Source organism: Drosophila busckii, chromosome 3R (assembly GCF_011750605.1).
Source record: "Drosophila busckii strain San Diego stock center, stock number 13000-0081.31 chromosome 3R, ASM1175060v1, whole genome shotgun sequence".
Lineage (NCBI taxonomy): Eukaryota > Metazoa > Arthropoda > Insecta > Diptera > Drosophilidae > Drosophila > Drosophila busckii.
The window spans coordinates 3,013,384-3,036,215 of NC_046607.1; the positions used below are offsets into that span (position 1 = coordinate 3,013,384).

The 22,832-nt window shown below is 42.2% G+C and overlaps 6 protein-coding genes across 20 annotated transcripts in view; 2 read left to right on the top strand and 4 right to left on the bottom strand.

Annotated features, from left to right (window-relative positions):
- Positions 1-19: 19 nt before the first annotated feature.
- On the top strand, positions 20-1,105 carry LOC108603848 (putative tRNA (cytidine(32)/guanosine(34)-2'-O)-methyltransferase 1). The gene is made up of 2 exons (XM_017993001.2): positions 20-230; positions 290-1,105. Exons 1-2 carry the CDS (start codon positions 110-112, stop codon positions 1,078-1,080), a joined length of 912 nt encoding a protein of 303 aa, XP_017848490.1. The 5' UTR covers positions 20-109; the 3' UTR covers positions 1,081-1,105.
- LOC108603846 (DNA replication licensing factor Mcm2) lies at positions 1,082-4,132 on the bottom strand. Of its 2 annotated transcripts, none has more exons than XM_017992997.2 (4): positions 4,030-4,132; positions 3,789-3,972; positions 1,787-3,729; positions 1,082-1,721 (listed from the first exon to the last, which is right to left on the bottom strand). In XM_017992997.2, exons 1-4 carry the CDS (start codon positions 4,030-4,032, stop codon positions 1,200-1,202), a joined length of 2,652 nt encoding a protein of 883 aa, XP_017848486.1. In that variant the 5' UTR covers positions 4,033-4,132; the 3' UTR covers positions 1,082-1,199. The 2 variants fall into 2 exon arrangements, with proteins under 2 accessions (XP_017848486.1, XP_017848487.1); XM_017992998.2 differs by having other exon boundaries at positions 1,083-1,721; positions 3,789-3,961; positions 4,030-4,086.
- Positions 4,133-5,380: 1,248 nt separating this feature from the next.
- LOC108602691 lies at positions 5,381-5,916 on the bottom strand. Its single transcript, XM_017990829.2, has one exon. It carries the CDS (start codon positions 5,832-5,834, stop codon positions 5,418-5,420), a length of 417 nt encoding a protein of 138 aa, XP_017846318.1. The 5' UTR covers positions 5,835-5,916; the 3' UTR covers positions 5,381-5,417.
- Positions 5,917-7,069: 1,153 nt separating this feature from the next.
- On the bottom strand, positions 7,070-9,203 carry LOC108602214 (organic cation transporter-like protein). The gene is made up of 6 exons (XM_017990261.2): positions 9,052-9,203; positions 8,817-9,003; positions 8,506-8,764; positions 8,034-8,451; positions 7,478-7,984; positions 7,070-7,423 (listed from the first exon to the last, which is right to left on the bottom strand). Exons 1-6 carry the CDS (start codon positions 9,192-9,194, stop codon positions 7,315-7,317), a joined length of 1,623 nt encoding a protein of 540 aa, XP_017845750.1. The 5' UTR covers positions 9,195-9,203; the 3' UTR covers positions 7,070-7,314.
- Positions 9,204-10,229: 1,026 nt separating this feature from the next.
- On the top strand, positions 10,230-11,335 carry LOC108602201 (cuticle protein 7). The gene is made up of 2 exons (XM_017990250.1): positions 10,230-10,364; positions 10,480-11,335. Exons 1-2 carry the CDS (start codon positions 10,356-10,358, stop codon positions 11,140-11,142), a joined length of 672 nt encoding a protein of 223 aa, XP_017845739.1. The 5' UTR covers positions 10,230-10,355; the 3' UTR covers positions 11,143-11,335.
- A 1,884-nt stretch (positions 11,336-13,219) lies between these two features.
- The window catches only part of LOC108602772 (dystrophin), a 116,029-nt gene continuing 106,416 nt past the window's right edge, over positions 13,220-22,832 (bottom strand). For 5 of the 14 annotated variants that reach the window (XM_017990947.1, XM_017990946.1, XM_017990944.1 and 2 more), the window contains 10 exons: positions 17,158-17,417; positions 16,899-17,099; positions 16,695-16,828; positions 16,273-16,631; positions 15,827-16,210; positions 15,218-15,766; positions 14,849-15,155; positions 14,404-14,709; positions 14,187-14,224; positions 13,979-14,069 (listed from right to left, as the gene is read on the bottom strand). In XM_017990947.1, coding sequence (XP_017846436.1) covers positions 14,214-14,224; positions 14,404-14,709; positions 14,849-15,155; positions 15,218-15,766; positions 15,827-16,210; positions 16,273-16,631; positions 16,695-16,828; positions 16,899-17,099; positions 17,158-17,417 — 2,511 coding nt within the window. In that variant the 3' untranslated portion in view covers positions 13,979-14,069; positions 14,187-14,213. Of the gene's footprint in view, positions 14,070-14,186; positions 14,225-14,403; positions 14,710-14,848; positions 15,156-15,217; positions 15,767-15,826; positions 16,211-16,272; positions 16,632-16,694; positions 16,829-16,898; positions 17,100-17,157; positions 17,418-19,522; positions 20,595-22,832 lie in introns of those variants that run through there. The other 9 variants (XM_017990950.1, XM_017990951.2, XM_017990959.2 and 6 more) reach the window with 8 other exon arrangements.

The following is a 22,832-nucleotide window of genomic DNA, read 5'->3' on the forward strand; positions in this document are numbered from 1 at the left end:
GGCCACGTGCTGTCATCCACCAATTCCGCTTACTGCATATTGTATATACTTAAATGTTAAATTGTATATAAAAATAAAATAAAGTCTAATGTATTTATAATAATACACAATGGGCAAAACATCAAAGGACAAACGCGATATATATTATCGCCAAGCCAAGGAGGAAGGTTGGCGTGCTCGCAGCGCCTTTAAGTTAATGCACATTGACGAGGAGTTTAAAATATTCGAAGGTAGATTTGTTTAAACTTATTATAAGCGAATTTTTAAATGAACTGTTGATTCCTTACAGATGTACAGCGTGCAGTAGACTTATGTGCAGCACCTGGTAGCTGGTCTCAGGTGCTGTCACGCAAGCTATTCGAGTCCCGTCTAACAGATGATGAAAAGCTGGCTGTAAAGATATTGGCAGTAGATTTGCAGGCTATGGCTCCCATACGAGGAGTAACGCAGCTGCAGGGTGATATTACGAAAGAAAGCACAGCTGAGGCAATAATTAAGCACTTTGACGAAGACGGTAACCAGAAGGTTCAGCTAGTAGTGTGCGATGGCGCACCGGACGTAACTGGCGTGCATGAAATGGACGAGTATATGCAAAACCAGTTAATAGTCTCAGCGCTAAGTATAGCCACTTTTGTGTTAGAGCCAGGCGGCAAGTTTGTGGCTAAAATATTCAAAGGCAGAGCCAACACTTTGCTCGAGTCCCAGATGCTAACGTTCTTCCAACACTGTGAAATCTTTAAACCGAAGAGTTCGCGTCCATCAAGCATTGAAGCATTTGTAGTCTGCACAGGATTCAGTCTGCCCGCTGGCTACATTCCACAAATCATCAATCCGGCGAGGGATGATATAAGAGAATTGGCTGGCAAGACTGGCTCCGAGATTAATCGCAAACTGTTGCCGTTTATAGCTTGTGGAGATTTAAATGGTGGTTGCGATGAGTCAAAAATGACTAAAATGGGTAACTTTAGCGCAGAGGCGTATTCAATAGCATATGACACGATGAAAGCCGATCTTGAGTTTCCAGATGAATTTATGGAAGAGATGGAAAATATGTTTAACGGTTTGATCAACGGTAATTAAAGTCAGTAAGTAAAAATAAAAAATGTGTATCTTTATTTGACATAAATGTAATGAGGGAAAATAAAACACATGTATGATGAGATATGTTAAATGAGATAAATAAGCAGAAATTAAAATCTTTAAGCAGCTCCATCGACTACAATCTGCAAAATCGTACGCCGCTTGGGATCGTATGAGAAACCATTGTTGCGGAACAACTCCGAGTCGTAGAATGTTTTCAGATTGGTAATGTCCAGCTGCTTGGCGCGCTCGATTAAGTCGCGTTCCATAATCTCCACATGCGTGGCACTCGGTCCATCCTTGCAGCGAATGTAAGCCAGCTGATCGAGCGTGAGCTGGCGCAGAATGAAAAATAGCAATTCGGAGTGATCCTTCTGGAAGGCCAAATACTTTTGGAATGTGTTGCGCATCTTCTTCATTACGCTGAACTTTTGCGCCTCAATGAAGCTCTCCAGCATCATACGTATAGCCATGCTGACGTCCGCCTCCACTACACTCTCACGCAGATGCAGTCGTGCATGGGCCTCGGACATGCGTATGACGCTCTCAATGTGACGCACTGTGATGGGCAGTGAGCCAGTGGCAAACGACTCTTGACGCAGCTGTGAGTACATCTTGGCAATCTTGTCTTCATCAATGTTCTATAAAGCAGAAAAACATTTTTATTGGCCAAATCAAAAACAAAAAGGTGCTTGTTTATCCTTACCGTTAGTTTGGGCCTTATATTTTCTTTTGCATAGACAATGTACTGGCGCAGCAGATCCTGTGGTATCTCCTCCACAGTCTTGATCTGCGGCTCCTCCAGCTCGGGTTGCTCCTCCTCGCTGGGATGATGCTTTATGTGCGAATGCACCACAAACTTGGCGAGCTGTTGATCCTGCATGGGATCAAACTCATCCTTGACCACGCATAGTATATCGAAACGCGACAATATAGGCTCCGATAAATTTACATTCTCTGAGAAGGTCATGGATGGATCATAGCGACCGCCAATGGGATTGGAAGCAGCAATAACTGTGCAACGGGCTTGCAGCGAGGTAACAATACCTGCCTTTGATATAGATATGGACTGCTGTTCCATGGCCTCGTGTATAGACGTTCGATCCTGATCGTTCATTTTGTCGAACTCATCAATCAGACAGACGCCCTGATCGGCCAGCACCAAGGCCCCAGCTTCCAGTGTCCATTCATGGGAGACAGGATTACGCCGAACGTAGGCAGTTAAACCCACAGCGCTGGCGCCTTGGCCGGTAGTAAAAACGGCACGCGGTGCTATTTTCTCAGTATACTTAAGGAACTGCGACTTCGCCGTACCAGGATCACCGCAGATCAGCATATTGATGTCGCCACGTACTTTGTGCTTCTCGCCTGGATTCTTAGACTCGCCACCGAATAGCGCCAAAGCCAGGGCGCGCTTGATGTAGTCATGACCATAAATGGAAGGCGCCATAGATGCCACAATACGTTCGGCAATACGAGGATCTTTGCTCAGCTTTTGTATAGTGGCAATGTCTTCATCGGTAAGTGACTGCACCACTTGCTTCGAATCCTTGACCACAACATGGTTGGCTATAATAACCGTAGCAAAGACAGGGAAGCCTTGATCTGTATTAAGCGAACCATCATAGTTGTTGGTATAAATGCCAGTGACTTCGAGCTCATCACCAGGCTTGGATTGATCGCAGAGATCTGCCAGCAAGATGACATCCTTACTGCGCGGTATACGACCAGCTGGTATGCGACCAGGTGATTCCTGCAGCGTTATCTTCTGGTAATTGCGATACAGTGTTTGTTCCATATTAATAGAAAACGGACCTGTGCTCTGACACTCAGGACAAGAGCCGGGCTTGACTTCCGTGTTCTGTGACTGCACAAAGGGGCCCAACACATAGCCGCACTTGACGCAATCGTATTTGATGACAGACAGCTGCGGCAGCACGCCCGTGGTGGCAGTGACGACGCCCAAGGTACGCACCAGCTGATTAAGATGCAATTTGCGGAAGGTGCGCAATTCTTCGATCAGTGGCAGTTCCGAAATGCGCACGTGTATCTCAGTAGTCACACGCTCGTAGGTGGGAAAGATGGACAATACCATATCCTTGGCCACCTTGTCAAAGATCTCTAGCATTTGAAACGGCGCCTCGGGCAAGAAGTATGCCAGCACATGTTCCTTGTTGGCCAAGTCTGTGTAGGACACTACAAATGATGACTTGTTCTGCTCGCACATGCGCCGTATGCGATCACGATAAGTATACGCTCCACGATCATCCACAAACGTGCGCAGGAAGGATTGAAAGCGATTGGCAATTTCAGTGCGTGGCCCGAGCATGCTAACCCATTCCTTTGTTGAGTGACCTTTGGTGTCTTCCAAGTTCTCAATGGACTCAATCATCTCAGTGTCCTCCACCTCACCAACAGCTGCTTTTTCACCAGCGCGTCGCTTGGCGCGTGGTCCCACATCATCATCCTCATCATCGGATTGACCAAAGCCCAGATCACGATCGTCTCGATGAATGCCAGCAGCACGATCACGTCTACGCATTTCCGACTCGGCCGCAAAGCGCTCGCCCTGCGACAACTCTGAGAAGTCTTCCTCATCGTCCAGCATGGCTGGATCATAGTGGTCCAGCTCAGGCATAGGACGATAATCTATTTGCATTTAACACAATTTAATATTTGTTCATGTTTTCTATTCTATATTTACATACCATTCTCCATGTTGTCGCCAAACAGTTCCTCGCCATCCTCCTCATTTTCATGGCGCACTGTCTGATCTCCGAGAATCTCATCCTCGTTTTCAAAAGGCTCAAAGTCGACAGCAGGCGATGTCATTGTAACCCGACGATCAGCCAGATCGCTGGGCGTGTTTGGCGGCGGCGAGCTGGGATTGTCCTATGCAAATGCAGTACATCTTTATTTAAAATAACTAGGAAGCATTTATAAACTTACCATTTTCAACAAGTGCAAGCGTACACAACAATTTCAATAATAACAAAAATAGTAAATTCGATCTAATAATGTTTATATTATTAATTATTTAACAGCAACAATATTTTTGTTGTCTCGGCGTGTTGCGGGTCTTTTTGGCGGCAAGATCTTAATAGGGTTGTTGATATCAAAATAATCTAAAATTATCGATATTTTTAATGTGCGAATAGTCCAGAATAGTTTCGATATGTAAACAATTACTTTTATTAAAGACAACTAGCGATAATTCATAAAAATATTATTATTTTCCGCTCAGACTAACTTACTTAGATTCATTTAAATGTAATATTTTAAAAAGAAAAGTAATATTGATTTATGAACAAGCTGAATGAACAAAAATCAAAATTAGCACATATAATCCACAATTGTGCGAGCAGTACCACACCTTGCAAATTCTGACTGCTATGCAATTCTGAGAGCCAAATTTGAAAGTATACATAATAACAACAAATCAATTTTTATTACAATAGTGTTTCATGTTCAATATTGTTTTTTAAGTTTTACTGGGTTCTCGGTATATAGTTTAAGCTGGCATTTAATAAATTTGGAACGTGTAACGTGACATGCGTGTGCATGGCATAAATGCATTTTGTTAATTGCATTATGATATATTCATTACGCGTGATATTCAAATTTGCCTTCTCAAATTTGCTGCGTCTTTTAAATATAACATATACGACTAGGAATTGTACAAGTCTTGCGATTTATTGCACCGGAAATAGGCAAGCTTGCGAGTCTTATTTGCGACATAGAGCAGCAGCAGCAAAATTGTTTGTTTTCCATTTGCCACACAGTATGCAGCAACATTTCCCTTTGTTAACTGAAGTCGGCTTTAATTACAACTTCAAACATGTTTCTGCGTGCTACTTTCTATTTCCTCATTAATTTATTTCACATACGAGCTTAATTCAGCGCCAGGAACTTTAAACGTTTAAAACTTGCAACAAAGGGCTGGCTTAATACAGAAATAATTGAGAAAATATTAAAAACTATTTTTCAATTTTGAGCTTTTGAATGGCCTACAAGAATTTGTATAATATAATGCTTCAATGTATTTGTAAATTAGGACTAGCCAAAGGCAGATAATAGATGTATGTAGATATATTTAAAGGAGAACCTTGCATTGAAATTCAAGTTGATAATTTTGTACATAGCATATATATATACTATATATACTAGCACTTATTTATGTAGATTGATGTTCATTTGCGATAAACATACAACTAGTGACGCAAATTTGACTAAACATTTTCATTACCAAAATGTACTACCCAATAACTGACAGAAACACTGCACTGCATATTGGCTATAATCAATTAAAATTGCAATCGCAACTCGGACTGACTTTATTAAATTGCACTAAAATCGACACCTAGTAAACTCATATCAACATCTATTGCATCAAAATAGTTGTCATCCGCCACAAACTTTGCATGAACACAATTCTCTTCCGTATTGAGTACGCCATCTTGAAACTTTTCGCGAAACTTTGTAAAGAGCTCAACCTTAAGTCTACGCTTGCGCTGTTCTGCTTCTATGGCTTGCCGGAATGGCGCAGACATATGCTCGTAAGATTTTCTCTGATGCATGCTTACGATGGCTGACTTGACATGGCCCACGGTAATCTGTATATTTTCCAGACTGCGCTTGCTCGTCCAGATGCTAACGCAGCGCTCACAGAGGCCGACTGCAAAGTTTGTAACCTTATTCGGGCACATCTCACACTTCATCACAGCTAGCAGTGGATTACTTGTATTCAAGCTCATAATTTACAAGTTAAAGTAAAGTATTGCTTTTTATAAAAATTTGGCAAACTGGAAGCCTATTATTAATTGTATTTATTGCAGCTGTCAAAAGCGTCCTACATAAATTGCAACTCATTAATAGTATTGCAAAATATCAAAATGCATAGAGTTGCTTTTGAAGATTAAAAATTAAATACTTGACATTCCTGATGAACTTGGATTAGGCAGCAACTCTATGAATAGAATTCTCAGAAAATCTTGATTCGGTTGCTGCATAAGTATTATTCAAGACTTGGCTATTTACAAAATTTCTTTGGCATGTCGACGCTTTAATGAGTGTCTCTGTGTTGTTCAGCAAAATTCGTTTATTTTCTAAAATCAAAATAATCGTAATTTTACGCACTTGGGATCAACGGTTGCAGGCAAAGGGGCAGCTAACTAAATGGTTCATACATTTAAAGGCAGCTACTGCATAAGATGCGCCTCCTTTGACTTTAACAGTCGATGAATGGCTTTGGGTAGCTGCCACTTGGGGCAACACACACTATGCATAGTAATTCGTCATTATAGTGGCGTTTTCAAGGCTGCCCAGGTAATCGACAACAATGAAAAGGTTTTATAGTTCCTTAAAACGAAAGTGATCAATAAGGAAAGGTTTTGTTGTATGAACAAACAGAGGATCTGTTGGATTTAGTTAGGTGTAGCATTTTAGTGATAGAAAAACACAACATTTTGTTATTAATGTAACTCTATTTGTTCCTCCTATTAACAGCGGCGTTCACTGTTGCCTACTAATGAGAAAATTCTTGCGCACTGTTTGTCTAACATATTTACCTAAAACAAAGTTACAGCATTAAGCATTAATATAGCAATCTTTTGTTATTGATGTAACTCTCTTCCCCCTGTTGAGTTGCCACAACTTTCTTAAAAATCATCCAATTCTTGAGTGTAATGCTGTGTTACGCTCGTATTGATGCTAAAAACAAAGTTGCATCATTATTTAGGTTTTTACAACTTTAAAATTTTTCGTATATTAAAAATCTGAAAACTTCCAAATTTGAATGCAGTTTAATTCTGATGCATCTCACAAGTCTAACAAGGTATGAAACTCTGAAATTGGACTCCATTTCAGCTGAGCTATTGCTTATCAAACATTGATATTCCACAGAAATTTGTGTTGTTTGTTTACCATTTCGTTGACAACAGTGTTAAATAATTTTTTAAAGCATACATTTGAATTGTGTTTGCACGTCCACATAAAATGGCATAGAAAAGAAAAATCCGTTTGTTTTTCGCAGACTGGCAGCCTTTCAAAATTAATTGTTTCGAAAAATTCGTCATCTATTGTGTACTATTTTGTTTATAGCTTAGCTATAATTAAAGTAAGCTTGGACGCTGAGTTAGAACTATTCAAAATTTGATAGTTGTCTGGTTTGCTTATAGTTATTTGTTAATATATGTATATAAAATATCATATCGCTTTTCAATACGAATATATTTCTTATGTAGAATTTGATAAACTTTGAGTTTTTCTCTTAAGGCATGGAAATAATAGACAAGGCTCGTCTTGGGCAAAGTTCTCTGCTTCTTTGAGGTTCTCAGGCAGCTTTCTAAAATAAAATATATAAATTTTGATGACAAGTGCTGCATAAATAAAAATTCACTTGTTTAAAGTTTCTGGAAGCGTTAGACACAGGCCGGCGCCCAAAAACATTAGACAGCTTATGAATATGGATGGCAGTGGCTTGTAGAACTTTGCCAAGTAAATCACATAGAAGGCCAGTGAGCTGGAGGCCAATCCTACAACGTGCACATTGGAAACAGCACGTCCTCGCACAGTAGTTGGTATTATCTCAGCTGCATATTGGATCTCCGCATCATAGCTGACTGTGGCGCCATAGCGTCCCAAGCCGATCATGACAGCAAGCAGCAGTGCATTCTGTTTTGGGTCCAGATGGGCAATAAGATAGCCCGTAACTGTGGTTATAATGCCACCAATCAGCAGCGCACCGCAGGCCATGCCTTTGCGTCCGATTTTGTTTTGCAGCAGCAGAATTGTTACGCCCGCTGGCAAATAGTTGAGCGAAGTTATGGAGAATAGCTTGAATGGCGATGTGCCAAGACCCTCCATGTTGCGATGGATTACATCGTTCGATAGTGTTATGATTACGCTGAAATGTGCATTATTAAATTTACATCTAAGCTATGCAATCAACTTACGATTTGAGCATCAAAGTGAGCGTAAAGCGACGTAGACGTGGAGTGCGAAACATGCCCATGAAGGTGTCTGCATGGTATTTTGATTTCTGCTCTTGGTTATGCTTGTCAAAATAGTGCTGAACAAATTGCTTAAGCTCAGCTTCTTGCAGCTTGCGGCCATTGAACTTGGCCACCCATTTGAGACTCTTGACAGCGTCGTCGTATCTGTGCTTTGTCAGCAGCCACTGCGCGCTCTCACAAATGAACAGCGGATAGGCCAGCACGCCTAGCGCTGGTAACGAGGCAATCCAAAGATACTTACGCCAGTTGCCAATCCAAATGGCAGCCCAGGGTGAAGTCACCAGACCAAAGCAATAGAAGAAAGCAAGTATGATGTTGAGCCCGAACGTGCGATGCTTGGGACTGAGATACTCAAACACTGCAAATGTGCAGGGCGTGAATTAAATGCAGTACATAAAGCAATGACATTCACCTAAAATGTACATCATATAGTACATAGTGTCAGTGGACAGGCCGGAAACGAAACGCGAAATGGCAAACAAGGGCAAGCTGTAGACAAATGAAGTCATAAAATCGCCGCATGCGCCAGATAGCGTTGTCATCAGCAATGTGGGCAGTCGACCTATGTGATCCGATAGATAGCCAAATAATATAGTGCCAACAACTGAGCCCAGAAAGAAGAATGATTGACCAACTGCTGCATGATGAGACTTGCCACAGACCCACTCAAGCTGCAGTATACAAATGTGAGTCTAAGAACGAATTAGCTGCTGCCTACTGTACCTCGCTGGTAATGCTCGTATAGTTGCTTTCATGCTTGAATATCCAATGAGCACACTGGCCAGTTGTAGCGACGACACCAGTGCCATTGTCCACGCGCTCCAGCAAGGTGCAGGATGCGTGGCTGATATTCGCATAAGCAGCGCGCAACTGCGTGGCATTCAGCTGCTGCAGCTGCTCATGATAGCACCTACAGAGGCTACGTTAAAATTAGTTTATTTATGCATCGTTGGCTTACCAATGCTCCGGCGTGAATGTGATGAGCGTTTGTGAAAAGTAGTGCAATGAGCCGAGTATGTTGGTGTAGCCGTAGAGCAGCAACATGACGTATTGGAAGCGCCCAAAGCTGCCGCATTTCTCCAGCGCAGCTTGGAAGTCCATTGTGCCACGACTTTCATTTGCAAACTGAACTGAAAGCCAGACATGGCCAACAGCTCTAAGCCGAACACGTTTTCAATTTGAAAACAGCTGAGCTCCTGCGTCTTATCAAACTGCTCTAATTAACAGACGCTAAGCGTGGCAGTCAAAACATATTTATTTTCTAGATATTGCCTGAGTCACCAACTGGGCCCACAACTGCAAATATTTTGCAATGTGCTGACATTGTATTGATCAATTGCTTTTGCTTGCACGATTTCTTGCTATATATGTCGCATACAATGGGCTCCAAACTGTCAACAGATTGGCGCAGATCTGCAACAAATTTGCGATCATAAATTAAGCAAACGAACTAATGACATTATTCGCAAGCAAGCGGCAGCAGCAGCAGGCGAGGAGCGGGAGTAGCTGAAGGAGCGCTGGGCTGACCTTTCGCTTTTTAAGCGCTCGCTGCATTTGTTTGCCGCATGTAATTTAATTGTTGGCTGTCTGACCTTTTGCTGCATGTTCAAATGTTGCTATCGTAGCTGTTGGCTGCCGTTTGTTGCCATTTCATGTGTCGATTCGGTTACTGCTGGCAAACACACTAATTATGTGGCCAAAAAACTTCTGCAGCTTCAAGTCCTAGGTGCTAATAATTTAACATTTCAATTGACCAACGCTGCAGCGAATTTGTTTATAAGCTCGCCAAGCGCGAGTACAAAAGTGAAAGGGCAAACAGCAAAACGAGTCACTGCCGAGTCCCTTTAAATGGTTTGCCGGCTGTATAACCTTTCTAAGTCGATACGTTGAACCCGCAGACACGATTCACCGCCAGGTGGCTGCCCAGTCTTGTTGGCTGTCTGTCTGTTTGTCTGACTCGCTGTTTGCTTGTTCGTTGCAGCGCCATGTGGCATGATCAGTCTGGGACCGCTTGACTGGTCTCGCTTGATCTTCAATTAGTTTATTGTTCGCTTGGTCTTTTGCGCCGCTATGTGAAGCTGGCGACATTTGGCGCCACAGCTTTACTATAAATTGGCCAAAAGCCAAAGCAACTTTTGCAGTTGTTGTTAGTTCTTCCAGCGCGATCATTGCTGAGCTTCTCAGTTCTCAACTTACTTAGCCACATTTGCAGTGGTGTTTGCCGTTTGGGCTCTAAAGGATTAAAAAGTGCAAAGCGAACTCATGTTCAAGGTGTGTGTGAAAAGTTATGAAGTGTTAAATTGTGAAAAAACATGAGCAAACATATAAAACTTGTGCGCTCTAAAGTGAATAAATAAGTTTAAACTATCTTTTGTTTATTGTTTAGCTTATTCTGCTTTGCGCTGCGCTGAGCATTGCCTATGCTGGCGTCATTGGGCCTGGAAATTACTATGGCGGACCGGCAGGACCGTTGCACAGCTATGCGGGCTATGGTCTACATCATGCAGCATATGCGGCACCAGCTCCAGCTCCAGCTCCAGCTCCAGCTCCGAAGCCCGCTGCACCGGAGCCATATGATGCTGATCCCAAGTACTCCTTTGGCTATGACATACAGGACGGCTACACTGGCGATCTGAAGAGCCAGCATGAGACACGTCATGGCGATGTCGTCAAGGGCAGCTATTCCGTCGTTGATCCAGATGGCACCAAGCGCACTGTTGACTACACTGCAGATCCGCATCATGGTTTCAATGCGGTTGTGCGCAAGGAGCCGTTGGGCTATAAGCATCTACCAGGCCCAGCACCTGCACCGCCATTGCCACCAGTGCCCAAAACACCGCTATCGCTGCTCTCTTATCCGCTTGCCTATCGTCCAGAGCCAGCGCATGTGCCTGCTCCGCCCGCTCCGGCTCCAGTGCCCGTCGCCATTTCAGCGCCCGCTCATTTACCCGCTCCACACTTCCATGCTGCTTATCCCGCCTTAGCACATAGCCCCTATGCACATTATCCTGCTCCTGCTGTTGATCCCCATGCCTACTATCATCACTGAGTGCCCGTTACTTGTTTACTTGGCAACTAGAAGGCGATCTCTTTCAACTGTCTATATCTTTCTCTCTATCTATATCTTTACTCCTAACTTGTATTCGCTGCTTTCAGTATCTTTCTTGTGGTATTCGTCATTGGATGTTGGTAATACGCTATAAGTTCAAGTGTAAAATAGAATAGGTGAATAAACTTGAGAATAAAAGAAAAATTAAATGTATCCAGTTTTTATTTTCTGCATAAGCAAAAGTATCTGAAAGATACGCGGGTAAGTAAAAGATTTGTTTGAAACGCAATTAATGTGTTTTTGTTTTATTTATTGTATCAACTCTTCAATGTTCATATATGTATAGCTGTATTATATGTTAATATCATAGTTATCCTTTATGTATAAATATATGCCTGTACTTATGTGTGAGAGTGTGTTTGTGTGTGTGTGTGTGTGTGTGAGTTGTTTGTGTTTGTCTGTATGTTTATAAACGTTTAAACATGATTTTGTTTGATATTTGAGTTTAGTTTTTACATGTTTGCACATGTATATATAATATATATATGTATATGTATGTATTTATTTATATGTATATGTATGCATGTATGTATATAATTTCTAACATTTGTAGAGTATATGGAAATTTCTGAGCTTGCAAGTTGATCTGCTTCAAGTCTGCTACCAAATGATTGAAACTTAAGTAAAATTCTAATTTGTTTTTAATACGATTATAGTCCTTAGATTTGTAGTAAACGGTATCAAAAGATAGGTACAATAGAATACGCCCGCATTGATAATGCGGACTACCACTAAAAGAATTTTCATTTATTTGTGTTTTATATTCGTTTTTTTTGTCATTTTGTTGTTGTTGCTTTGTTTGCTAACACAAGTAAACTCTAGCGGTATATTAAGCAGTCAACAAAGAGTTTGGGGATGCGGTTGCGGGCTCGGGCTAATGTACACAATTGTGCTAAGCGAGCTTACTGTAAAAAGTAACTATCAATTAGCTTCATAAGTACTTGTATTGGCTTGCAGTTGCGCCTAATAATTTCAATATGTATACCATATAAATATTATATATTTGCCAAATGAGAAGCCAAGCCATATAGCACGCAATATGCATATTGACGAGTATATTTGATATATATGTACGTACTATATGTATAAATAAGTTTCGTTGATTGTTTAATTTGTGTCTAGTTACAAGTTATATTCCATAATTATATCATAGACAACCACATGATGCACTGAAGACTATTTGGGGATATGCTTGAATTGCTTCATTCGATTTAGTTTTGTATCAATATGTTCCACTAAAGGAGAAAACTATTTAGCTTGTGTCTTACTGAAATGAATTCTGATGGCATTTTGGTTTATTGGGCGTATGCGTAATATTAGTTTTGTGTAAGTAGCATGCATGCATTTAAATTCGTGTTGAATATGTAAACTTGTAGCTTAATTTTAATTGTTTAGTATTTGCTTGGGATATGTTTACTAATTATTTAGACTAGTCATGGGGTTAGTTGGTTACTAGAATTTAAGTTATGTGCCTTTATAAGTATTTTTAATAAGCATTTGTTGTTTCACTTTTGGTTCATTGTTTTTAACTTGAAACGGAGGGTTTTAAACTGTTTGGTTATTTGGTAGGACTTTATTAGTTTATTATCGTTAATGGTTAGAAAAATATGCATAGTGGGTAACTTTTCTACATTGATTGTAAGCTTTAAGAAAATTTAAAAGACAGCACACAACTTTCTTTCTCTCTTTGTGTGTGTGTGTGTGAGTGTGTGCGTAAGCTTTTCATAGTCAGTTCTTGTTATTACTATAACAATAAAACCTAAAAATGAAACTAAATTAAAAGTTCTCATACAATTCAACTAAAGTTTACTATGAAGTCTATGATATTTGATATTGTCTTGTTTATAATTTGATATTATTTTCCAAAAGTTTATATATTTTTGAGGGTTGGTTATTAGTTTAAATTGAATTTAGATTTACATATGTTATTTACTTGTTGCTAGAAATCTAAAAACGGTTTGGGTATTTCTAAAGCGATTTGTATTTTATTGTAATTTGACTAGTTGCTCTAATTGGATTGTTATTGATTTAACTAGTTAACATATCGAATTCTATAGTATGAATTGTTTGATTGGATTATTTTATAGTAAAGGTTTTATAGAAAAGGTGGTCCATTTAGTGATCGTATTCGTCATCAGTTTACTTGTATAAACTAAAAAATCAATTCAACAATTGAAATAAAACGCAGTCTGAAGTGTATTCATGAATATTAACTAATTGTTTTTAATTGAAAACATTGCCAGCACACTAACGGTTATAGCACATACAATATAATACAAAATTACAATTAAAATAAAATGTATTGTAAACAGTTACAGACAAAATAAAATAATAACTGTTAATAAAAGTAAAAATAATCGTTTATAGATTTATGGTGCCTTTAGTTAGTTTTTTCGTTTCTTTTTGTGTTTAAAAAAGTGCGTTTATAACAATTCTCGCAATGTACTTGGTATTATAATTAGCGATTACAAGTAACTTAACTAATCTTTATATTTTTCTGCATTATTTCCAGCTTTTAATATGTATCATTCTCTTAGCACTATATATATGTGTGTATAATTCGCATAACTAATATAAAACGTTGCTCGTTTAAATATTAATATGTATAAATATATGTATAAGTTGCTTAATTTGCTTGCACGCCAGCCATTAGAATGAAATGTAGTTTTCTTTTTAAAAAGATTGTTTATCATTTTTGTGTTTCGTATAAGTATGCATAGCTTATTTCTTTAGCTCCACGCAGGTTCGCTCTGTCGTCGTCGTTGTATTCGTCGTAATCGTGCTGCTGCTGCTCCTCTCATCCAAATCCTCGTTAATGGCTTCGATTTCCTGCTCCGTAATAACAGTGACCAAATTTTTCGTGCCATCTAAACGCAGAGAACACACAAAGCCATAAATTAGACAATGTTTGTGGTAGCAGCGGTTTGTAAATTAAAATTATATAATAATAGAGACAACACGCATAATTATGTTTTGCTTATTACCGATTTGGCTAAAACAGTCCAAACGCTTTAGGCAAGATCTACAGTCCAGCAAGGAAGGGAATCAATCAAGAGAAATATTACATTAGTTGTGGTCAATAAAAGTTGCACAAACAAACAACACAAAGAACAAAGAACGCAAAGCTAACAACTGAACAAGAAATTATAAACGAAACTAAATAGAAAAAAGGAAAACGACAACTTTAAGCAATTTCCGCACCATTTAAATGCTGTTGCTGTAGCTGTTGTTGTTGCTGCTGTTGCTGCAACAGACTTGAGTGCGGTGGCGGTGGCGGACGTCCGTCGTCGCCAAAGTAAACGGAAGTCTGCATGCTATTGGCCATATCCAAGCTACCGTTGCCTTGAAGCAAGTTGCCACGTTGCGCATGATGTTGCTGCTGCTGCTGCTGCTGCTGTTGATGCAAAGCGTTTAGTGCGCCGCTGAGTTGATGCTGATGATGCTTGGCAGCCAAATTGGCCAGCTGCTGATGCTGCTGCTGCAGCTCAGGCAACATGATGCCGCCCTCTGCGTGAAGGAACAACAGACAAAGACAAATGCACATGCATTGAGAGTTAAGCGAGTTAGTCTAAGCAAACGCAGCTAACGCAACAAACTAAAACTAACAAATGAAAGCAAACGCATGTCTAACTCGACTGCCACTCACTTGAATTGTGCTCGTAGTGACCGTTCTGTTGATTCATCTTGGCCGGCGAATCTGTGTTCAGTTGCGAGGCGGTAACGGAGCGAGTTTGCAGCGTGTTGGGCTTGGAGTTGAGCGCTGAGCCTGGCGCACTGTTCAGTGTGCTGCTGTTGGCGCTGCTATTGCCACCACCGCCGTTTGGCTCGTCGAGCAGTTGACGCAGTCGCTGCAGCTGCGCCTCCAGCTGCCGATTGTGATCCTCCAGTATTTGCATGCGCGCCTCGAGGCGTCCCTTGTGCTGGCGCAGCAGCTTGGCCTCGGCCATCATGTCCTATAAGACAAAACAAACGAGGTGTATTTATAAAAACAACAACTCATTTGGTAGTGTGTTACCTGTCCGTGCTCGCCCTGGCTGGCCAGACCCGTCATGCTGGAGCTGGAGTGCTGCATGCCGTTGGAGTCGTCCGGCGTGCCCGACTGCTGCTTGCTGCACAGCTGCTGATACTCTGCCTGCAGATTGGCGTTCTCCTCCTCCAGATCGCGTATAATGGCCTCCAGCTCCTCGCGCTGCTCGGCATCCATGGCCGCCATTACCTGCACCGGCGACTTGGGTCCGCTGCCATTGCTGGCGGGCAGCGCTTGGCAATACTGTGCAATCAGCTGATGCTCATCATCGCTGTCCGGCGTCGAATTGGAGCCGGTGCCGCTGTATTCGACCTGCGCCAGTCGCGAGGCGTACATTTCCAGCCGCGAGTGCATATCGTTCTGCAGCTGATGCGTTGTATGCTGTGGACTGGGCGCTGGACTCTCCAGTGCATCGCCCTCGAGCACGCTCTGCACGGGCAAATAACCGACGCGTGGATGCTTCTTAAAGTATTTGCGACTCTTGAATTTGTTCTTGAGCGCACGCGTAAAGTCGCGCACGTCTTCGGTGGATGTGGTCTGCAAAAAGCATAAACATTAAAGTCTAGTTTTCAATTCAAACTAATTGCGCATACGCACCGTTGTGCAGTACTCATGCATGGGATGGGTTAGCTTGTGATTCTTGGCATTGCGGCCGAAGAAGAAACACTTTTGGCACATGTCAAAGTTGAAGCACTTGAGACAGCGATAGCGGAAGCCCACAATTGGATACTCCTTGCAAATATTGCACTTGGCCTGATGCTTGGCCGCCTCGGCTGCAGCCAAACGATGCAGCACTGGCAGCCAGACCAGACTCTGCGGCTCATGCTGCAGCCAGCCCAGGAAATGCTGCAGCTCAATTGATATCTCCTGATTGCCATCGATGGCCTCCTGCGATATGCCCGCCTGCTCCAAGCAGCTGCGCACCGACGGCTCAATGTTTGAGCCGCCAAAGGCAGCAACCTCGCCTAGCTGGCGCGGCACCTAAAGATAAATTTATAGTTAAAGTTGCTGCTATGGCGGGCAGTTGGTTCTATGCTGCTCACCTGTATGCAATCATGCAGCAGCAGCCCTAGACGGCGCTGATCTGCGCGCTTCTCTGTGTCGGCTACGAGGCGAAACAGATAGCGATACTTCTCCTCCAGATGTCCGCGGCAAAGCAGCACCAGTCCCACTTTAAAGCTGAGCACACGTATCTGTCCAGTGCGCTGCGAGTCGTAGACATTCAATATCCAGTTAATGGCCAAATCAAGCAGCAGTGTCAAATCAATTTTATCGATTGTCACATAAAGCGAATGCAGCACTGTAGTCATGTCCGGTATATCGATTAGCTTATCGTTCTGAGCGCGCAGTCCATGGCGATCGAAGGACTCGCAAGCAGTAGCCATGGAAACGCGATCGAGCGCTGCGCAGTGAAATTAGCATTAGCATAAATAAATAAATATGAATGTTTATTATGTTTGCTCACCCAAACGCGTTTGCACTGCGCGCAGTTTCATGGCCGTGCGATACGCTGAGAAGCGAATCTCGTTGAGGTCGGCCAGGCCTTTCATCAGTTCAATCATCTCTGGATGGTCCCAGTGTGTGGTTTCACGCTCATGGCTAAGCGAGAGTGTGTGACAAGTCTTAATTGGCTGTTGCTTAACAAAGGGCTTTGCTGTTAGTTACTCACTCGATGTAGTAAGGCACATTGGTGGCCGTTGTGGCACGCTCCCAGGGCGGCTTTACACTCTGCCCCAAATTAGGTAATGGCCCAATGGTGCCACTGTTGGATGTATTACGCCCATCGTCGCCATTCTCGTGCGTATGATTAGCGCCCGCCTGGCACAGAACCTTTTGCCGCTCGTCCATGTCAATTTGCAACAGTTTCATGCTGTAACAATCGAAATTGTGGGTGGTGTAAACTGAATGGGGCTGTGGCTGCGACTTACCGTGTATTCAAGTCCTCCAGCTTGGACAAACAGGGTGTGGGCACCAGCACTTGATTGGCGGTGAAGAAGGACTGCTGCTCATTGCAATCGTCCAACAATGCGCTGGCCGTTGTCATTTTGTCCCGCAGCCGCTGCAGCTGTTGCATTTGCTCATTGGCCTCGCCCAACGAGGCGGGTGCCTGCCAGCCATTCTTTGTTTGCTCGGCCAGAGCGACGCGTGAGCTCAAATCCTCCAGCACCTTTTGGAATTGGCGCATCTTCTGCAAGGGACAAGCAAAGCGAGCGCATGCATAAATATTAATAATTAACTGGCATAGCGATAAGACAAACTGCAATTTGTCATACATTGTGTAATATTGTGTTGCCTACTTCTTGGGCCTGGGCATAAATTACGTTGCGTATACGTCTAGTGTAAGCTATGGGCGGCCATAATTAAGTTACGCTCATTGTTGCGTTTGCAGCAACTGGGGCAACTTTAAAGGCGTAAATCAAAGGCAACCCGCTGCGCTATCTTTGCTTTGTTGCCAGCGCTGCTGCTGTTGCTGCTGCTGCTGCTGCCTTCATTAGCAATGAAAGGTAAAAGGCGCTTTAACTTTTATGCTTTTGCCGCAGGGGCGCGCCAGGCACGACTCGTTCTTGCGTACGCTTTGTAAGCTGAAACTATTTGGGGCGCGGGCTGTGCAAAGGGGCGTGGCAGCTGCAGCAGCAGCATCTGTTGTCGTGGCGCACGTTTCATTTTGCGTATTTTCGCTTTTCAATTTTGCTTTGTCAGACCATTTAGCAGGTGCAGTGCGGTGGGCCAAGCGAAAACTTTCAGTGCAGCCATTTTGCATTGAAAATGCATGCAACAAGCAAAATGCATTTACCTGTGCACAGCCAGAGCGAGAGCGAGAGAAAACTTTCAACTTTGTAGCACATCCTGACACTCAACCCACTCCATTTAGTCTATTATTGTATTTAGTTATAGTTATTTTGCTGCCTGCCATGTTGTTTTCCTTTTCATAATTTCATTTCATTTTGTAACTCAGTTTTTAGTTTGCTGCTGCTGAACTTTGCTTAACTCATGCTCAGGCAGTAGTGCATGTAAAATTCTCAACTCCAGAGCACATGCCTAATGAATAAAGCATTGTGTTAACAGCTCTGCATTGTTTTTGTAGCAAATGCAAATGCAAATGCACGATGTGCGTGTGTGTTGCTTTTATTTTGATTAGTTTGAGCTCTACGCACTGCTTGGCTGCTTTGTTTGCTTTTGGCTGCCCAAACAAGTTTATTAATATTTATGTGGCTTAAGCAACTGCGCAAAGTGTGCAAAGCTCAAAGCAGATTAAACTATTGCCAATTAGGCAGGCAGCAAAACATTGCAACAAATGCATTTCCGCTTTGCATTGCTTTTTAATTAGCAACAAAGGCTCGCAAATTGTCGCAATCAATAAGTTGCAACCTGTGTGTGCCGCACTAATTAGCAGCAAACAAGCTGCCACAACAAAGGCTCGCAGGCAATCGTTTGAATCACACAGCAGAGGTCAATGCACGCTTAACTTTTAATCAGCAGCGCAGTCAACGCCTCAAAGAAACGTGCAAATGGCGCGCATATCCTTGTGAGCTCAAAATGGCTGCCAAATGCGCAACTGTCTGCACTTTTTAGCGCGTGCCTTGCAGCTAAAAAACTGTCAGCGTTTGACTCGTTCAAATTGACGTGTGTGTGTGTGATTCGATTAACTGCATTTATTTAATTGACAACTTGAAATGCGCAGCTGTCAATTAGTTGTGTCAACTAAACTTTAGACGCACTTTAGAAATTACAACTTTAAAATCAATTGCTTAATTGCTTATTGAAATGCAATTGTTTAAAGTCGTGCAGCTGCTGCAGCTGCTGAAACTGCAACTGCTTCGCTTAATTATATAAATCCGTGGCCATAGCCAATCCTTGCTGTTGCTGTGGCTGCGGCATTAATCAAGATTTTAATGGCTGCCAAGCGAAAGCGTGGGAGAGTAAAGAAAATTTATTTAATTAAAATTGCAGCGCTTAAATATGCGCGGCGCTGCTGCAGTACGCTGTGCACTGTAAAAAATTAATGCACAAAAATTGATTGCAATAGACAAATAATGGCTAAAATAAATAATTTTGACAGCGCAACATGCACTCAAGTGCTTAGCAACATTTGCTTGTCAACATTGTTGCGCAACAGCTTGCTGACAAATCAGCGCAGCCACAACATGCATCGAACTCAAACATGTTGCAAGCTAAGGGCATTTGAATTTCTATTGCAAGCAAATGCAGTTAACAGTTGTTCATATATTGTTTATATATAATTATAATAAATAATTAACGTATTTATAAACTTGACGCTTATTTAGGACAAACCTCATTTTCATCGCGCAACATGCCAACAATTTGTAGAAACATGCGCTCCGCATCATTTTGTGGATCGCAATTGGAGTAAGTGTCATCCATGAGCGTAATGTCGCCAATGCGGCAATGCAGCTGCTCCTCGGATGATGAAGAGTAAAGAGACAAAATGTTGCGCCTACGCTCATCTGCTGCTTGTTGCAATGCCACATCAATTGCCTGCGTTGAGGCAGCAACTTTTGTTGTTTTTGCTGCAGCTTCATCATCTGCATCTGCATCTGCATCTGCCTCATCGCAGCCGCTGCTGCTAAGCTGTGAGTAGCTTAGGCTTAGTTGCTCCGCCTCATCATCATCATCCTGTTCAAGTTCCATTTCCAGCTCCAGCTCATGCTCCAGCTCGGTGCCGCCAGTGCCGCTGTCTCCGCTTTGAGAGCTCGCCTTGGCCTGCACGCCGGCGCCAGCATTGGCTACAACAACAGCCAAATGATTGTAGCCCTGTGAATCGGCGCTGCTGCTGCTGCTGCGACTGCGACGCTTTATGGAGCGAAATGGCGACAGCAGGCGACGTCGTGTGCTGCTTGTGGGCGTGGCATAGGGCGGCAATATCAATTGCTGCTGCTGCTGCTGCTGCTGCTGCAAAGCTGGCGAGCCCGCATAGCGTTCCAGTGACCTTGACTTGCTGTGATTGCTGTAGATTGTGGCACCAACCTCAGCTACAGCTGCAGCTCCAGCTGATTGCTTTTGTCTGCAATGCGCGTTCTCTATAATTTCGCCAGCCTCAGTGCTGAGCCTTGTTGCAGGCGCTGCTGCGGACGTAAAAAGTCGCATTGTTGTTGCTGTTGCTGTTGTCTGCGCGTTGAGTTAATTAATCTTGCAAACTTGCACTATGCAGATTTCAGGTTTTATTTCGCGTTGTTGTTGTTTTTGTTTTCGTTCTTAGGCACTTGGTTGTTGCAACGTTTTAGGGCACATTCTTGCGTAATGAACGCTTCTATTTATAAAGACCGGTTCGACAGGATTCTTAACACGGCTAACAAATGTTGCTGCTGCTGCTGCTAGCGGCTCTAGCTGCTGCTGCTGTTGTTGTTGTTGTTGTAATATTATTTCACTGTACTAAGCAAATATGGCAATCTATTAGTGACTGAAGCAAATATGCTACTAAATTACGCTGAAATTTCTCAGGGCTATGACGGTCATGTCAACATTGACAACAAGCGTTAATTATACTCAGACATTTGGTATGTTTAATAAACAGTTTGTTGTTGTTTGTTGTTGCATTTTGTTTGCACAATTGCCTGGGCGTGTGTAAATTATGTTGGGCAATATTTGTTAAGAGATAAGTTCTTCAACATTGTTGCTATGAGAACAGCGACAAAGTGTGACAATGACGAGCGAGAGAAGACAAAAGTCAATAACTTTAAGGAAATACGCTGCGTGGTTTGTTTGTTTCAAAACGTTGTACGACGCTGTTTTAACTAAGCAATGACCCCTGGGCTGGCAAAATAGTTGGTAGAACTATTCTTAGTTAGCAGGCACGGCGGCCACATGACAAAGATGACGTTGCAAACAAAGTAGCAGAAGAAGAAGAACGTAGCAAACGAAAGCTCATTAAAATTCTAAGCCGTAAAGCAAAACAAAGTTTCAAACAAAGTCAAGAGCACAGCAGGCAAGGCAGGCAGACAGACAAGTAAAGCTAACAAGCCATTGACAGCCCCAGACGAACGCAAAGAAGTTTCAGTTAACAAAAAACAGCGAGAGAGAGAAACAAAAATACCGGAATAGCGTCAGGTAATGCCGGTAATGACATTGTAACGGTATTTATTACAACATTATGACGAACGAAACGACAAGCGTCTAATTAGTTGTAACAATATGTGTGTGTGCGTGTGTGTGAGTTTTGTAGTTTGCATATATAGCATAAAATTTTAGTTGTGATTTATTTTGTTGATTGCAATTTGTGTATTTATTATTGCATTTTAACAATTCGCCTTGATTGCTGGTTGTCATTCATAAAAATGCATTTTAAAATGTTGATTGATGCACTGCTTTAGTACGTGAGCCAAATGCAAAAACTCTTTACAGCACTTTTCACTTTCGCCCCCACCCAGCAACCTACCAGCCCACCAACCCACTGTTGTCTTCTAAATTATAAAATATTCGTATGCTGCTCTGGCTGCATACAAAATCTCTCTCTCTCTATATGGCTTGACAGAATGCCGCATTGATGTTTGTCTGTATTGTTGGAATGTTGTGGCTGTGGCTGTGGCTGCCGCTCGGCCATTGCAGCTTGTTTTGTTATGCAAATAACTTTTGCAGCTACTGTGCAAAGTAACAACAAAGAGCAAGAGCGCAAGGAAATGCAATTGCATCATCATTTGTAATTTAAAAAATCGAAAGCCTAAAATAGCAAAATAATTCACTGGCAAATTCTAACAATTTTAGTTGCTTTTGTTTGCCATGCGCAGCACATTTTAGTTCAATTTTATCTTGCATCTAACGCAAAGTTAATTTTGGTTTGGTTTTCACTTTTATTCGCAGCTCATACAAAATGCGCAGCACATACAAATAAATAAAAAAGCAAGACGCGCGGAAAAAACAAAACTAAATCGCTTTATTTATGTGCGGGCAGGTAAACGGATTTACCTGAAGCTTAAATTTGATTTTTTATATTTATTTTCGCTTTGCTTATCAAAAGCGATTTTCAAAACTAATTAAGTGGCCAAACGTTTGGCTGCAGGGCCAAACAGCCAAACAGCCAAATGCGAATTGAAACTCTCGACACGATCTCCACAGTTGTCTCGCTGGGGTTGGTGAACGGCCTAAACAAAAGGGCTAAAGCGAGAGCGAGCGACCGATCAACAGGCGTGACAAGAATTCGAGCACGAAAAGCAATAGAAACAAAATGCTGATTCATGTGCCGCAATGGAATTGAAATAGATAAATCATAAGCACGCCAAATACACAAAATACTCAAAGCGCATTTAATTCGTGAAGTAAATTTCGAATTCGAAAGCGCTGCTAACTTTTAGCAGCTTGTACTAACTGTTGGCACGTGCGGCGGCGCTTTGAATAAAAAACAATATGCGACTTGTGTTTAAAACTTGGGCTATGCATTCCACACAGCACGCAATCAATTCTTGTTAATTATTATTATTCTCTCTTGCTCGCTCATTTTTTTATTTTTGACAAATTGTTCAGCTTAAGTGGCAGACGCGTCAATCCAACGACTTGACGAGGCAGTGCATTCAACTCTAAAAAAGAATTCTGTATAAAAAAGCAAAACAACAGAGCGAGACAGAGAGTGAGAGCGAGTTGCCTAAGTGAA

Coding starts and splice junctions, on each gene's coding strand:
- LOC108603848 (XM_017993001.2), top strand. CDS start 110: ATGGGCAAAACATCAAAGGACAAACGCGATATATATTATCGCCAAGCC. Junction 231..289: donor GGAGTTTAAAATATTCGAAG/GTAGATTTGTTT, acceptor GATTCCTTACAG/ATGTACAGCGTGCAGTAGAC.
- LOC108603846 (XM_017992997.2), bottom strand. Junction 3,730..3,788: donor TGGCGACAACATGGAGAATG/GTATGTAAATAT, acceptor AAATGCAAATAG/ATTATCGTCCTATGCCTGAG. Junction 1,722..1,786: donor ATATAAGGCCCAAACTAACG/GTAAGGATAAAC, acceptor TCTGCTTTATAG/AACATTGATGAAGACAAGAT.
- LOC108602691 (XM_017990829.2), bottom strand. CDS start 5,834: ATGAGCTTGAATACAAGTAATCCACTGCTAGCTGTGATGAAGTGTGAG.
- LOC108602214 (XM_017990261.2), bottom strand. CDS start 9,194: ATGGACTTCCAAGCTGCGCTGGAGAAATGCGGCAGCTTTGGGCGCTTC. Junction 8,452..8,505: donor CTATATGATGTACATTTTAG/GTGAATGTCATT, acceptor GCACATTTGCAG/TGTTTGAGTATCTCAGTCCC. Junction 7,985..8,033: donor CTCACTTTGATGCTCAAATC/GTAAGTTGATTG, acceptor TGCACATTTCAG/CGTAATCATAACACTATCGA.